The sequence below is a fragment of the Polyodon spathula genome, unplaced genomic scaffold (genome assembly GCF_017654505.1).
Source record: "Polyodon spathula isolate WHYD16114869_AA unplaced genomic scaffold, ASM1765450v1 scaffolds_825, whole genome shotgun sequence".
Lineage (NCBI taxonomy): Eukaryota > Metazoa > Chordata > Actinopteri > Acipenseriformes > Polyodontidae > Polyodon > Polyodon spathula.
The window spans coordinates 288,119-300,272 of record NW_024472312.1 but is presented as its reverse complement, the minus strand read 5'-3'; the positions used below and the strand labels follow the sequence as shown (position 1 = coordinate 300,272).

At 43.5% G+C, this 12,154-nt stretch overlaps 1 protein-coding gene across 6 annotated transcripts in view; it reads right to left on the bottom strand.

Annotated features, from left to right (window-relative positions):
• Positions 1-12,154, bottom strand: part of adcy6a (adenylate cyclase 6a) — a 72,525-nt gene that overhangs the window by 6,296 nt on the left and 54,075 nt on the right. For all 6 annotated transcript variants that reach the window (XM_041241845.1, XM_041241846.1, XM_041241843.1 and 3 more), the window contains 13 exons: positions 11,955-12,082; positions 11,682-11,840; positions 10,691-10,832; positions 9,811-9,939; positions 8,687-8,715; positions 6,840-6,987; positions 5,626-5,723; positions 5,252-5,339; positions 4,632-4,748; positions 2,493-2,651; positions 1,828-2,003; positions 1,304-1,330; positions 620-646 (listed from right to left, as the gene is read on the bottom strand). In XM_041241845.1, coding sequence (XP_041097779.1) covers positions 620-646; positions 1,304-1,330; positions 1,828-2,003; positions 2,493-2,651; positions 4,632-4,748; positions 5,252-5,339; positions 5,626-5,723; positions 6,840-6,987; positions 8,687-8,715; positions 9,811-9,939; positions 10,691-10,832; positions 11,682-11,840; positions 11,955-12,082 — 1,427 coding nt within the window. The remainder of the gene's footprint in view (positions 1-619; positions 647-1,303; positions 1,331-1,827; positions 2,004-2,492; positions 2,652-4,631; positions 4,749-5,251; positions 5,340-5,625; positions 5,724-6,839; positions 6,988-8,686; positions 8,716-9,810; positions 9,940-10,690; positions 10,833-11,681; positions 11,841-11,954; positions 12,083-12,154) is intronic.

Genomic DNA, 12,154 nt, shown 5'->3' with positions numbered 1-12,154 from the left:
TAATCAGCCGAGTCATTTTGTATTTTAATCTTAAATCATTTTCTTAATTATGATTCCCTCGGGACACGTTAGTGTCGCCACAGCCAATGGTGCCGCTCCACAAGGTGTAGCAACGGCTGTTCTTTCAGTCCCACCTTATCTTAGCTCCGTATGTCAGTGTTGGAAATCACGTTCGAACCTCGCGGGACTGAGGCAGCGTAGAAAGACAAACATATTGTCCTGTTCTCATGTAGATTCAGCAAAGGAGTTTATGCTTCAGCTCGGCAAAACTGCATTTTGAACGTGTTTCAAAGTTGTTGTTTTTTTTTTACTCAACATAATAGAAACATGTTAAAGGTCTTAGAAATAAACACATTGCGGTTTCACTGAAGGAGTTGAAACGGACAACAAAATAAATCTAAATGTACACATTGTTAAAAAAAAAAAAGTGAAGTCACTCGCCCAGTGTTTTGCCAGTTAAGAAACAGGAAAAGAAGCCGTGTTTAAAGTGAAGGAAGAATAATGTTATATACATTAAGAGTCAGTTTTAGTGCACTTTGAATTGGTGAGATCGACAACAAGAGACATTATAACAACTCCATAGAATAATCAAAACAGAAAAGTGCCTGTATGTACTTACCAACTTATTGTGCCATTGACAGCGGGCCTAAACACAAATAACAAGCAACGTCAGTAAATAACACACCGCATGTGCCACTCTATAATCTCAGGAGATATTTTATATATAAAATACAGTCTGTGCTTTTCCAGGACGCTTCGGGAGAAGTAAAAACACCCCGGAGAAGAATGAAATCACATCACATTATGATTTGACGTTAAATACATCATTTTATTCCTAAACAAAATTAAATCGCTGTTTTTTTTTGTTTTTTTTTTACATGCAATGAAAAAGAATGAAATCCCATCTTATCAGAAAGCGAGGCACCTGTGACGTTGGCACACCAACCTTGCCACAGCACCCTGAGAAACCACAGGAGACTCCTTCAAGAGTTCAAAGCGGTTTACGCAATTCACTGCACTGCGCGAACCTGTCTTGCTCTGAACAGCGATCTCCGTTCACCTTTTGAAAATACCGTATCCCCATTAAACAAAGTGACGTCCCAACTAAACAACACAGCATTGGAAAGAACCGTCTCCCAGAGCTGTGTCCCAGAGTTTCAGTATCCTGGTGAGGCAGCAGCGACTGTATGGTATATGGAAGATGTACAATACATGTGATGTACAATTTAATGTGACGTCATTTTTGACACAAAGCCATCCGACACAAAGACGCTGAAGACAGGATAAAAATAAATTGACTCACCAGGTCCATGTTTCATTGAAAGTAGATCTAGAAAAAGAAAAGAAGTCAACATGAGTGCTGTTAGCTCATTGTTAAACTGATCTGACGCCAATAGGTTTTTATCTTGGGATCTGGCGCCCCCTAACGGCTGTCCACTGTAGTGCTGGCACTCAGAACCTGGTAGATTTGCTTATGGTTGACAGGATGTTAAAGGTGGTGGTTTAACCCTTTAAGGTACTCAAGGAATTGAGCCCTTGTTCAAACAGTTTCTTCATAAAATACATTTGAGAGCGACTCAAGCATCACGAGGAGGAAACTGACGATTCAGATGACCGGATCCAACCTGCCTGTACATTTTAAACCCTGTTTCTTGCACCTCGTTGCCAAAGAAAAAAAATATATATTTGGCATCATTTTATTTGTGGGACACAAGTCCCTTGTACCTTACAGAGTTAACCTTTTTCACATCACTAAGACAAACCTCCCTGAGTTTACTACAGGGTCTGAGTTTAATAAAACAGAGGCAGGAGCGACGAGCGGCTTACAGGTCATTGGCCGAGACGAACAGGTCATAGTTGTCAAACAGCGTGACCTCGGGCCACTCCACGATGACGATGTAAACCAACTGGATCCCCAGCATGAGGGCCAGCTTCCCTATACTGCTGATCTGCAGGAACACCGAGCACGCCAGCAGGGTGAGCAGCACACTGTAGTTGAAGTACTGAGAGAGGGAGGAGAGAGAGGGGGAGAGAGGGAGGGAGACATGTAAACCGGAAAGCCACTTCTAAAACAACGGCTATCTAAACCTGATCAAGAAATGCACTGCGCTGCTTTTGAGCAAATAAGGAGGCTGACACTTACTGACGCTAACAAAATAATTACCATCACCGTGCGAATTTATTCACTCTACAGATGTGTAGTTTTCAAAGAAACCTTTGTTTCAGTGAACATGTTTAGTATCTTCATTCAGACCCTCAGTACAGTGAAGCTGTGCACACCCCTTCAGGGCACTCTTTCCTGTCTGTAGCTTCCCAGCTGCTTCCACTAATTACAGACTTGGCAGCCAGTGAGAGACTTTGACCCCACAGTACATATGTCCTGGAAGGCAAGGCAAGGCAAGCAATCTTTATATACAGATAATCTGAAACACAAAAACGAATAATGTGTGTATGTGCGTGTGCGTGTATGCGTGTGCGTGCGTGTGGGGTACCTCTGGGAAGCTGCAGGCCAGGCTGTCTTCTCCGCACAGCCCCAGTTCATCCCCTAGAGAGACGCTGTGGTTCTTGATGTGACAGAGGTTCACCTGGTCTGGTGTGATGTTAAACACACGCGAGATACAGTCCTGGAGTGCTTCAGTGTTACAGGCAAACTGTCAACAAGAACACAAGAACACAATGAACACACAGAATCAGAGTCTAACAGCAACAGAACTCAGCAGCTAAGAGTAGGCATTATACACTGCACTCGATTGTGTAACGTAATGACCTTGCAGCTCAGCCTATTGAATACAATGGAATGCAAGGGCTGGACGCCAACCATACATTTCATAGACTAACGCTTTCCCACTCAACTGAAGAGCCAGCTCTGTAGTGGAGAGGTAAGGGCAGGTCTGGTGCTGACGTCTGTATTGTTAACAGCGGCCCGTTCTTATCTCGAAGCAATGCAGCTAAAAGAAACACCATGACCTGGCCATCAGGCCGCCCAATTAAATCAGAACAGTTCGGAGTGTTCTATTTTCACAGGACGACCTTATCTGGGAAGTGGGGGTGGAATCGGCCTGAAGACCTGCCTTACTTCTAGATGCACAGCTAATTGTTTTTAATTGTATACATACTGCTGTAGCTGGCAGTGCCTGCTGTTTAAAAAAACAGAAGGGCGCTTTCATCCAGTTGGTTAGAAAAGTGTGTTTGGCTTCCACCATTCCAAGGTGAAAGAACTCGAGTAAATTAAATTAACATGTTTTTTTTTTTTAAACAATCCCGTTGTTTTTCTCAGGTTCGAGGCACACCAGAATGGTAAAGCTTTTATTTATCTTCATAAAGCTCCTGAATATGTCATAACTTTACACCTGAAGAGAGGCCCAGGAAACTGTCAAACTGGCTGGGTGTAAACTAGTTTTGTATATCATATTGCAAATGCTTCTTTCGTTCTTGCTTCATGCACACTTGGTATTGACAGCATGGCAATAGCCATTCATTTTAAGGGAAACTGTTCCAGTGTTGTCCTCCAGGTGGCAGCATTTTTATTTTATTTTTTTTTACAAGGACAAAACACAGATACTGCTACAGTTCTCACACAAGCAAAGTGAAAGGCAACAAGAACAATACCGTGCCCCTTATATAAAAGTTTTGCATGGTATTTTTGTCGTTTTTTTTCCTCTGGTTCTACAACGCATTTACCTTAGTGTACCTTGGCTTGCCACGTGTAGTCGTATGCTTTAGCATACCTCACTATTCTTTACAATGCTTGCCTATGCTTTATCATGCTTTTACGATGTTTAATTACACTTTGCTATGCTTTTACTATGGGACACTTTTATAAGGGTTTGTTTATTTAATATGCTTTACCGCTCCTCTCTGTGCTTTACAATGCTTACCTAAGCTTTTACTATGCGTCATAACAAGCATAACATTTATATATGTTATTTAACATCATGTAAATCACAAAAAATACAAAACGAGAGAGAGAGAAACCCCCAAAAGAGGTTGCTCAGTGCTATCAGCAAGGAGTCTAAGAATCGATTCACAGCACACTGGATTACACAGGTCAACAAACACAGCACATGAAAATGCTACAGGGCACTGTGTAGACATTCTATAATCGCAGGCTATTTAGAAAGGTCAAAAGCTGAACACACAGGCAAAGCAACGACCAAATACCGAGTCAGCGACCACAACCTGGAAACAGAAGCAGGCCGACACCAACCGAGCAGGTAACCCGTGGCCAGCGTGACACGAATCGAAGACGAGGAACATTTCCTTCTCTACTGCTCAAAATATACCAAGATAAGAGACCACTTCTTGACAAAGATCGCCCAAAAGATCTCTAACGTTGGGGCACTGAAGGACGAGGATAAGATGATCATTATTCTGTTATTCTGGGCAAGTTCTTTTTTGCTAGTAAAACATACATATATTTCCCCCATACAGTTCAAAATTTGCAAACTCTATAATTCTCTCCTATCAAGGCAGTCTGAGGTACCGGATCAAGGATCCGTTGTGAATTGGCACAACCCCTGCATGTAAATTAATTATAGGAATCGTCAAGAATGGACTGGGGATCTGTCGCAGATTTTCAACCCCCAAACAGAGGCAGCTTAATTTACCCCAGCCCAGCCCAAGACACGCACCATGTTGACAAAGGCAGAGATGAAAACGAGGACAAGGGTAAAGACCCCCACCAGGGTGCTGTTAGTCCGGGAGTGAACGATCTTCTTCGAGACTGTCTGCATGGCTGCAGGAAATACCTGCAACACAGAGGGGACATGGAGTCAGTGCAGCCCTGTACACAAGGGCTCATCAATCACACGACCCCCATTCATCCACACAACAACGGGCATTACACCTCTACCCATTCACTACCCCCTGATCCAAACAGAGCAACCAGCACAGAATAATCTAAAGCAAAAATAACCTAAAGCAACTGAGGTCAGAAACTGTATTTGAAAAGTCTTGATTAAAACATGTTTATAGATGCAGATTTTAGTGATAACTGGGTTTGAATCACATAGATTGTTACGACTGTAACTTGGTACCAAATCACCTCCTGCATCGCAGCTGCTTTTCTATCCAATGGTTTAGCTGCAATCCGGCCATGTGAGCTCTGCCCAGGATTTGAATAAATACCAGGAAGAAACAGCTGGGTCCCTGCACATCCTGACTTAAAGTAAATACCAGTGGGGACCACTGATAGGACTGCTAATGCCTGTGTTACTCCTGATAGGTAATTATCACAAGCCCAGCCTCTTACCTTTATACAGGAGTAAATTGCACACACAAAGAGAATATTGGCGAGAATCACAAAGATGCTGATGTAGATGCCCAGCATCAGAGGGGAACTGCAGGGAAAACAAAAGAAAACATTTGTGGAGAAGAAGACACATGGACTGCTGTTGAATGCACTAGCCTTACATCTCTAGAGGACCGCTTTGAAATCTGACCAAGCAGAAATCAAGAGAAATAAGAGAAAGGGTGTTCCCTCCAGTCCAGGGCAGGCTTGAGGCATGGAGACTGAACTGCTCCCTCACCCCCTAAGAGAAAGGATGCTCCCTCCAGTCCAGGGCAGGCTTGAGGCATGAAGACTGAAGTGCTCTCTCACCTCTCTATACTACTCTTCATACTCACTGTGGAAATATAACGATCTGAATGAAGCAGATGAAGCAGAAGACAAGGAGAGTGCAGGCCACATAGCCCCCAAAGCGATCGTCCACCTTCTTCGAATACTGCAGACAGACACAGCAAAACAATACAATGCAAATCAGGCCACAGACCCAGCAAGAGGAGAATTCAATCAAAAGCACACAGCTTTAACATCCTGTTCTGGGACGCCGTTCAATCAAACTTCAATGCTGGCAGGATTCACTGCAGCAATGCCAACAATGAGCTTAATTGGAACCCCACTCTGTAATTCTGTAAATGTCATTCCCCCATTTCTACGCTGCCCCAAATCTGAACATGCTTGCCAGACCACTCCCCTACCCCTGCCACATAAATATCTTGGCAGAGTAATGGAAATATTCTGCTGTAATCGTTGTAAAATGTCAAGTTACCAAACCTGTGGGAAGGCCTACCTAAAAAGGAAGTCAACATCGTTGGAAATATATTTTTTATCTACAAAAGATTGCAGAGGAGACTTTGCAGAGCGTTTTCTACGCTGTTCTACCAAAAAGCAACAGACGGATGAACAGCGAAATCATTAGCGATATTCTGAACTCGCCAGCGACACTTCCCTTGATTTCACTGCACTCCGAAGAGGAGTTTCTGATACAGTGACTGCAAAGACGAGACGCTGAAAAAGATGCATGGCGAAACATCTGTCTACCAGACTAAGAAGTGTGTTTAGTTTTGTGCTAAATAATCCTATAAAACACCCACCAAATGTGTGCGTGACCTACAGAGAGTGGATAAAGACAGACCTGTGCTAAAGTATGTCCTAATCAAGATTCATCCCAATTGAATAAGCGGCGCTCTTGAAAAACATACAGAAAAAAAGAAAACAGACAACCTCCATACCACCAGATTCTTTGACAAGTATTATGTACTGTGCTAAAGAACGTCCTCATCAAGTCTGCAATGAATCCATTTTCTAGATATGGTCTAGATAAAGTTAACCCAAGACACTGCTTCAAATTTAGCACAGAGAGAAGAATAAGAGGACATGAAGGGACGCCGAGTAAAAATACATTTCGAACCGAAGGTACGCGAATGGTGTGCTAACAGCAGACGAGCCCTCATGGGATTAACAGCCTTTTCTCTTTCTCAAACCTTTCTTATGTTCTTATGTAAGTGTGATGCACAGACAGAAATGAAGTCTTGTACAGCCACCTCCCAGACTGTACCTTCTTCTCCAGGTCAGGAGTCTGGAATGTCAGCAGGAATTTCTTGACGTGGTCCTTGCGGAGCTGGTCAATGCTCCTGGCATCAATCGCGCGGCCCAGGAACTCATCCACCTCGTCCTCTGGGTTCAGAGCCTCCTGGGTACAGCGGCTAGCAATGGGAAACAGCAAAGCTGTTCAAACTACATCCTGGCCAGCGTTGAGCTATGAGCATTCCTCACTGTCTAAGTCTTTACCTGGCTTTGAGCTTGTCTGGAGAGTTTTAATTGCCTGGCAACTGTACAGCCTTTCTCATTCCATTCAAACCATGTGCAGTAACAATGCAGTCAACCCTGCTGGTCCAACAAATGCTACTAAACCAAGCACCAAAAGAAACTTATCACTATTACAACACATTGATTTTTGAAAAATAATAAGGTGTGCTGTGGCTCGCCGTCTTGGGTGCTCACAGCGAAACCTGGCGAGATGGTATAACCAGACACACTCTGTCAATGACAGGCCACCAACTGGGAGACCAAGAGTCACAACACCTGCCCGAGATCGACAGATCATTTTGCACCACCTTCGTGACATCAATTGTTAATCAGCACAATAAAAAGTCACTGCACCAGTTCTAAAACAGTTTGTCATTTTTCAATCACATCCAGTGAATTTTATCCAAATATAAGTGATACGTTTCTTTTGATGCTCAAATATAATTGATAAGTTTCTTTTGATGCTCAGTGTGTGTGTGTGTGTGTGTGTGTATATACACACACACACACACACACACACACACAATGATGCACAATGAAAACGCAACAGTCTAGGTTTTACATCAATAGCTCATTGGGCATATACATAATGTTATTTACATTTTAAATAGTGAGCTGATAGGTTTGTTGATTGTTTGAGTAGTATTGTTCCTTGGGATAACAAAATACTGAGCTCAAGACATGTGATTTCATAAAAACACCAGGTGCTCAGTGTTTGGTATTTGAGTTGAGTTAAAAATTGCCAAAATGAGATGATTAAGAATCTATGTAAATAGCCAATACTGCTCAGCGATACACTGACCATGTCCTTGAGGCAACAGTTTTTCCGTTCCTGCAAGCCAATCCGGAAGTGTCGATATTCCAGCAGGACAATGCAAGAACACGCAGTGCTAGGAAAAAAATGTCGAGGTCCTGCCGTGGCCAGCTTTTGCTCCTGACCCAAGTCCAATAAAACATCTGTGGGACCAAACGGCCAGTGCCAACCACAGGAGACAACCGCGACCAGCCAGCTGTCGCCAGCCGGCTGCAGCTGCACAGGAAGAGCGGTGGAACATCCCACAGCAGTCTGTCCAGAGGCTGCTCAGGTCTATGTGTCTGCCAGGATTGTGTTCATGCTCAGGGAGGTCAGATCCAATACTAGCTTTGCAATGTTTTCATTTGGACAGTGTGTCACGTTTCATACTGAAAACTTATCATTGTTCTTTGATCTGTATTTTTGTTCACATTTTCTATGATTTTGTTTGATATCTATGTTTAAAATATTTGATTAAATTCATTAGACCCGAGTGTTAAGTTTCTTTTGTGCATCAGTATGTATATATATATATATACACACACACACACACACACACACACACACACACACACACTTCTCATTAAGACAAGCTCATCAGTGACAACAGTGAAAATTAGTGCTAGTGTGATATTATTTCCTTACTGTTAGTTCACTGAAAACCTGGTGTTTATAAACAAAAACAAACAAACACTGAAGATTACAGGAATATTACCATTCACCATAATAATAATAATAATAATAATAATAATCACCATCCATAATAATAATAATAATAATAATAATAATAATAATATGCTTACTTGTCTTTGCTTGTAGTTTCATCAATTCCCTGTAAAATAAAAGACATATAAGTAAATATTAGTCAAGATTTCTTACTCCTGTTAGTATCACCGTTGAATTGTACTGTCGCAGCCAGAATATTATGGGAGGCGATGGGAACAAGCTCCAGGTAATATCACTTTGTTTAGAGCTTAACTTTCAATCATATAACTGAGCACCACGAGGGGACATAAAAGCATGCATCTTAGAAGGTTACATGGGAGGAAGTTGCTGTAAAGCACTGAAATGCTCCGACACATATTAGCTGCACAAAATACTGAACACAGCAGCATGCAGGTTAGCAGTGTTCTTCTCTTCTTGAGCACATCCATAATCCTTTAAGGTACAAGGGACATACATGCGTGCCCCACAAATAAAATGATGCTAACTTTCTTATTTTTGCAATGAGGTGCACGGAACAACATTTACTGACAGGTTGGATCTGGTCGTCCTCCTCGTGATAACTGGCCCGCTCTCAAATGTGTTTCAACAAGAAACCGTTAGAACAACAGCTCAATTCCTTGTGTACCTGATGGGGTTAAACATGCAGTTGTGCCAAATGAAATGTAATAAATTCACTGATGAAAAGTTCAACTACAAGCCTTCACTGAATTTATTAGGCATGCTAGGTATGTCGTTTAATTAATTTGTATTTCTATTTTAAGACAGCATCGTCTTCAAAAGCGATGACCATCTGAAGCGTCTCAGGGAGCTGCTTGAACAACAGCACCTGACTTTTCCTCCCCCAGCAGGGCTTGTAATCAGAGTCTCTGGGAAGGTAGAGCACAGAGACTTGATATTTTAATTAAAACAAGCAGGAATCGCAGAGCCGTCCCTGCGGCCCACAGCGGGGAATTCGAAAGGCCTGTTTCCAATCTCGACACTCAAACGAGCAAGAGGCTGGTGATCCCACTGGTGTGGGTTACTAATTCACACGCTGCCTAAGAGCTTCACACACAACCTCCAACATGATTATTCATCGGAGTCGGTTTGAAATATCGCAGCCATAACTAAATGTTACAGTACAGTAGACGGCCCGCGCTGGGCAGCACGGTAACCCTTGCAACCTGAACACAAACCCATGCCCCCCAGGGCTGGCACTCACCATCTGCCTGAAGACCTTGGAGTCCTTGGTCCTGGGGAAGGAGCGCTCGGGCACCCAGCGTGGCACCAGACCCTCGTTGGAGTTGGCACGTGCCTGCTGCATCTTCGCCATCATGGCTTTTTCGTCTTTCTGAATTGCAGAGGAAGAGAGAGAATCGCGTCAAATGGCATTCTGAGAATATCTTGCGTTTGTTGCACTTTGACATCAATGTCTCCCAATATCGCCGAGGGAAACTTCCCCACTGTGTTCCAGCTGAATGTGTGATCTGTTGCACAACCCATGTCTAGCGTACGTTTAAATCCCTATCAGAGACAGACATCGAGACACCAGAGAGCCATTACATGAGAATGAAGTTTCAATCCAGCCCAAAGGGAAGGCACTGCAAGCCTTCTAAAATGCCTGTTTAAACATACACAATGGTTAAGTTGTATAATACAAACAGTACATCCTTCAGCTCCACAAAAAACATCAACATTCAATGAAAAACATTTTTTTTAGAATTTTACAGGGATGGAAATAAGACCCCTATTGCATAGCAGTTTCACCCATTCCACGTTTTACTGCAAGCTTGATTCAGTATACAGGTAACAAGCACAGGGGTGTCATATTCAACTCTTAGTAAAACCAGGAATGGATCAAACTGGGAGTCTATTTCTATTCTTGCATTACTTTTTTAAACTTCACATTGGCTCCACTGCTACTGTACATAACCAAGCTATGCAATGCTTTCGTTCATGCTGATTTCCCATTGGGTAACTGTCATTGAGTGCCTTTGCCTTTGACGTTTCACAGTTGCTGCAGTGACTAACCCAGCAGCAGTGGCAGATACTGGATACCATTGCTTCTAATTAAGTGACAGTAAAGTGTCGAGAAAACTAACTCGTTTCTGGCTGCAGCCCACGATGAGGAAGGTCTCGATGTTCTGCTCTTTCAGGTAAGCGTTCCTCTCTCCCCCAAAGCCAGGGTCCACCTCATAATCCCCATTCAGATACTTCAGAGTGGCCTTGGTGATGTGGATACGTCTGGGCAAAGACAGACAGCTTCAAAACCAGGCAGCAGGCACCAGGGATTATTAGCGATCGGCTTCGCTTCTGGATTTCAAATCGAATGCTGCAGCCTGCACTGGGTTGACGGTCTCTATTGTAGTTTAACCCTTTTCTTTCCTGGCCTCAAGGTACGGCCTTACCGTAGCGCTGCATGTTAACAAGTGCTGTCGGAAATCACGTTGGAACCTCACGGGAACCTAGGTCCCAGGCTGAGGTCGCGTGTAAATACACAGTAGTGAGCAAACTGTATTAGAACACCTTATTGATTTGTTGTTCATATAACATCAAACCTCTGTAACTGAAGAGCTTGGAAAGTTGTCAGGGATCAGTGGGGTCCCTGAGTAGCTCATCCAGTTACAGCGCTGCCGCTGGGACAGCAGGATGAGTCACACAGCTCGGACAGCGCCGGTTCACATCCAGGCCGTGCAAAGAAGCCAAGCTTTGCTGGGGACCCTGATAGGAGGGTCACATTGGCTAAATGCAAGACTTTAGAAGTTGTTTAAGATGTCCAATTAAAGCAAAAAGTGGTCTAACATTTTCACACATTAGTGCCTTTTGTTTCTTCACAGATTACTGAGCGGAAATTAAAATTCTCACACCCTGAGGTTTTCATGCAGGTCGGTATAGGAAGGATACAAATGACGAATCATGAGGTGTTCTAATAAATGCACACACTACCGTATGGAAGATGCAAAGTCATTTTTTTCTGCATATAATTATTTATTTTTTTTTTTTTAATGAAAAATATATTTATTATATGTCCAAATCCACTTTTATTCAGCTATTTTATTTCACGCACGAAAGAGTTACTATTCTGCCTCTTACCCCGCCTTGCCCCCAGCCTCCATCTGATTGGCCAGAGTGACGTCGTTGGACCACACGTCAAACTGCCACTTGCGCAGCCCCAGGACCCCGCAGTGCACACGCCCGCTGTGGATCCCCACGCGCATGTTCACGTTGACCCCCATGACCTCCCGCACCAGCCTGGAAGACACGCCCAGCGCACGGGGTCAAAGACAGGCTCCTCCCCCGCCGTGCTGCAGATCACAGCCAAATTCATATTGCAGTACATTAACAAAGACAGAAAATGATCCTTACGAGATGGCCTCTATCATGTCGACGCCCATCTCCACGCAGCAGTGGGCGTGGTCAGCCCTGGGCTCTGGCAGCCCCGACACACAGTAATAACAATCTCCCAGGATCTTGATTCTCAAACAGTGGTTTTCCTGAGGAGAGAGAGAGACCCGGAAATCTCCATCACATTCACAGCAACACACAGTGACCAGGGGGCGATTCAA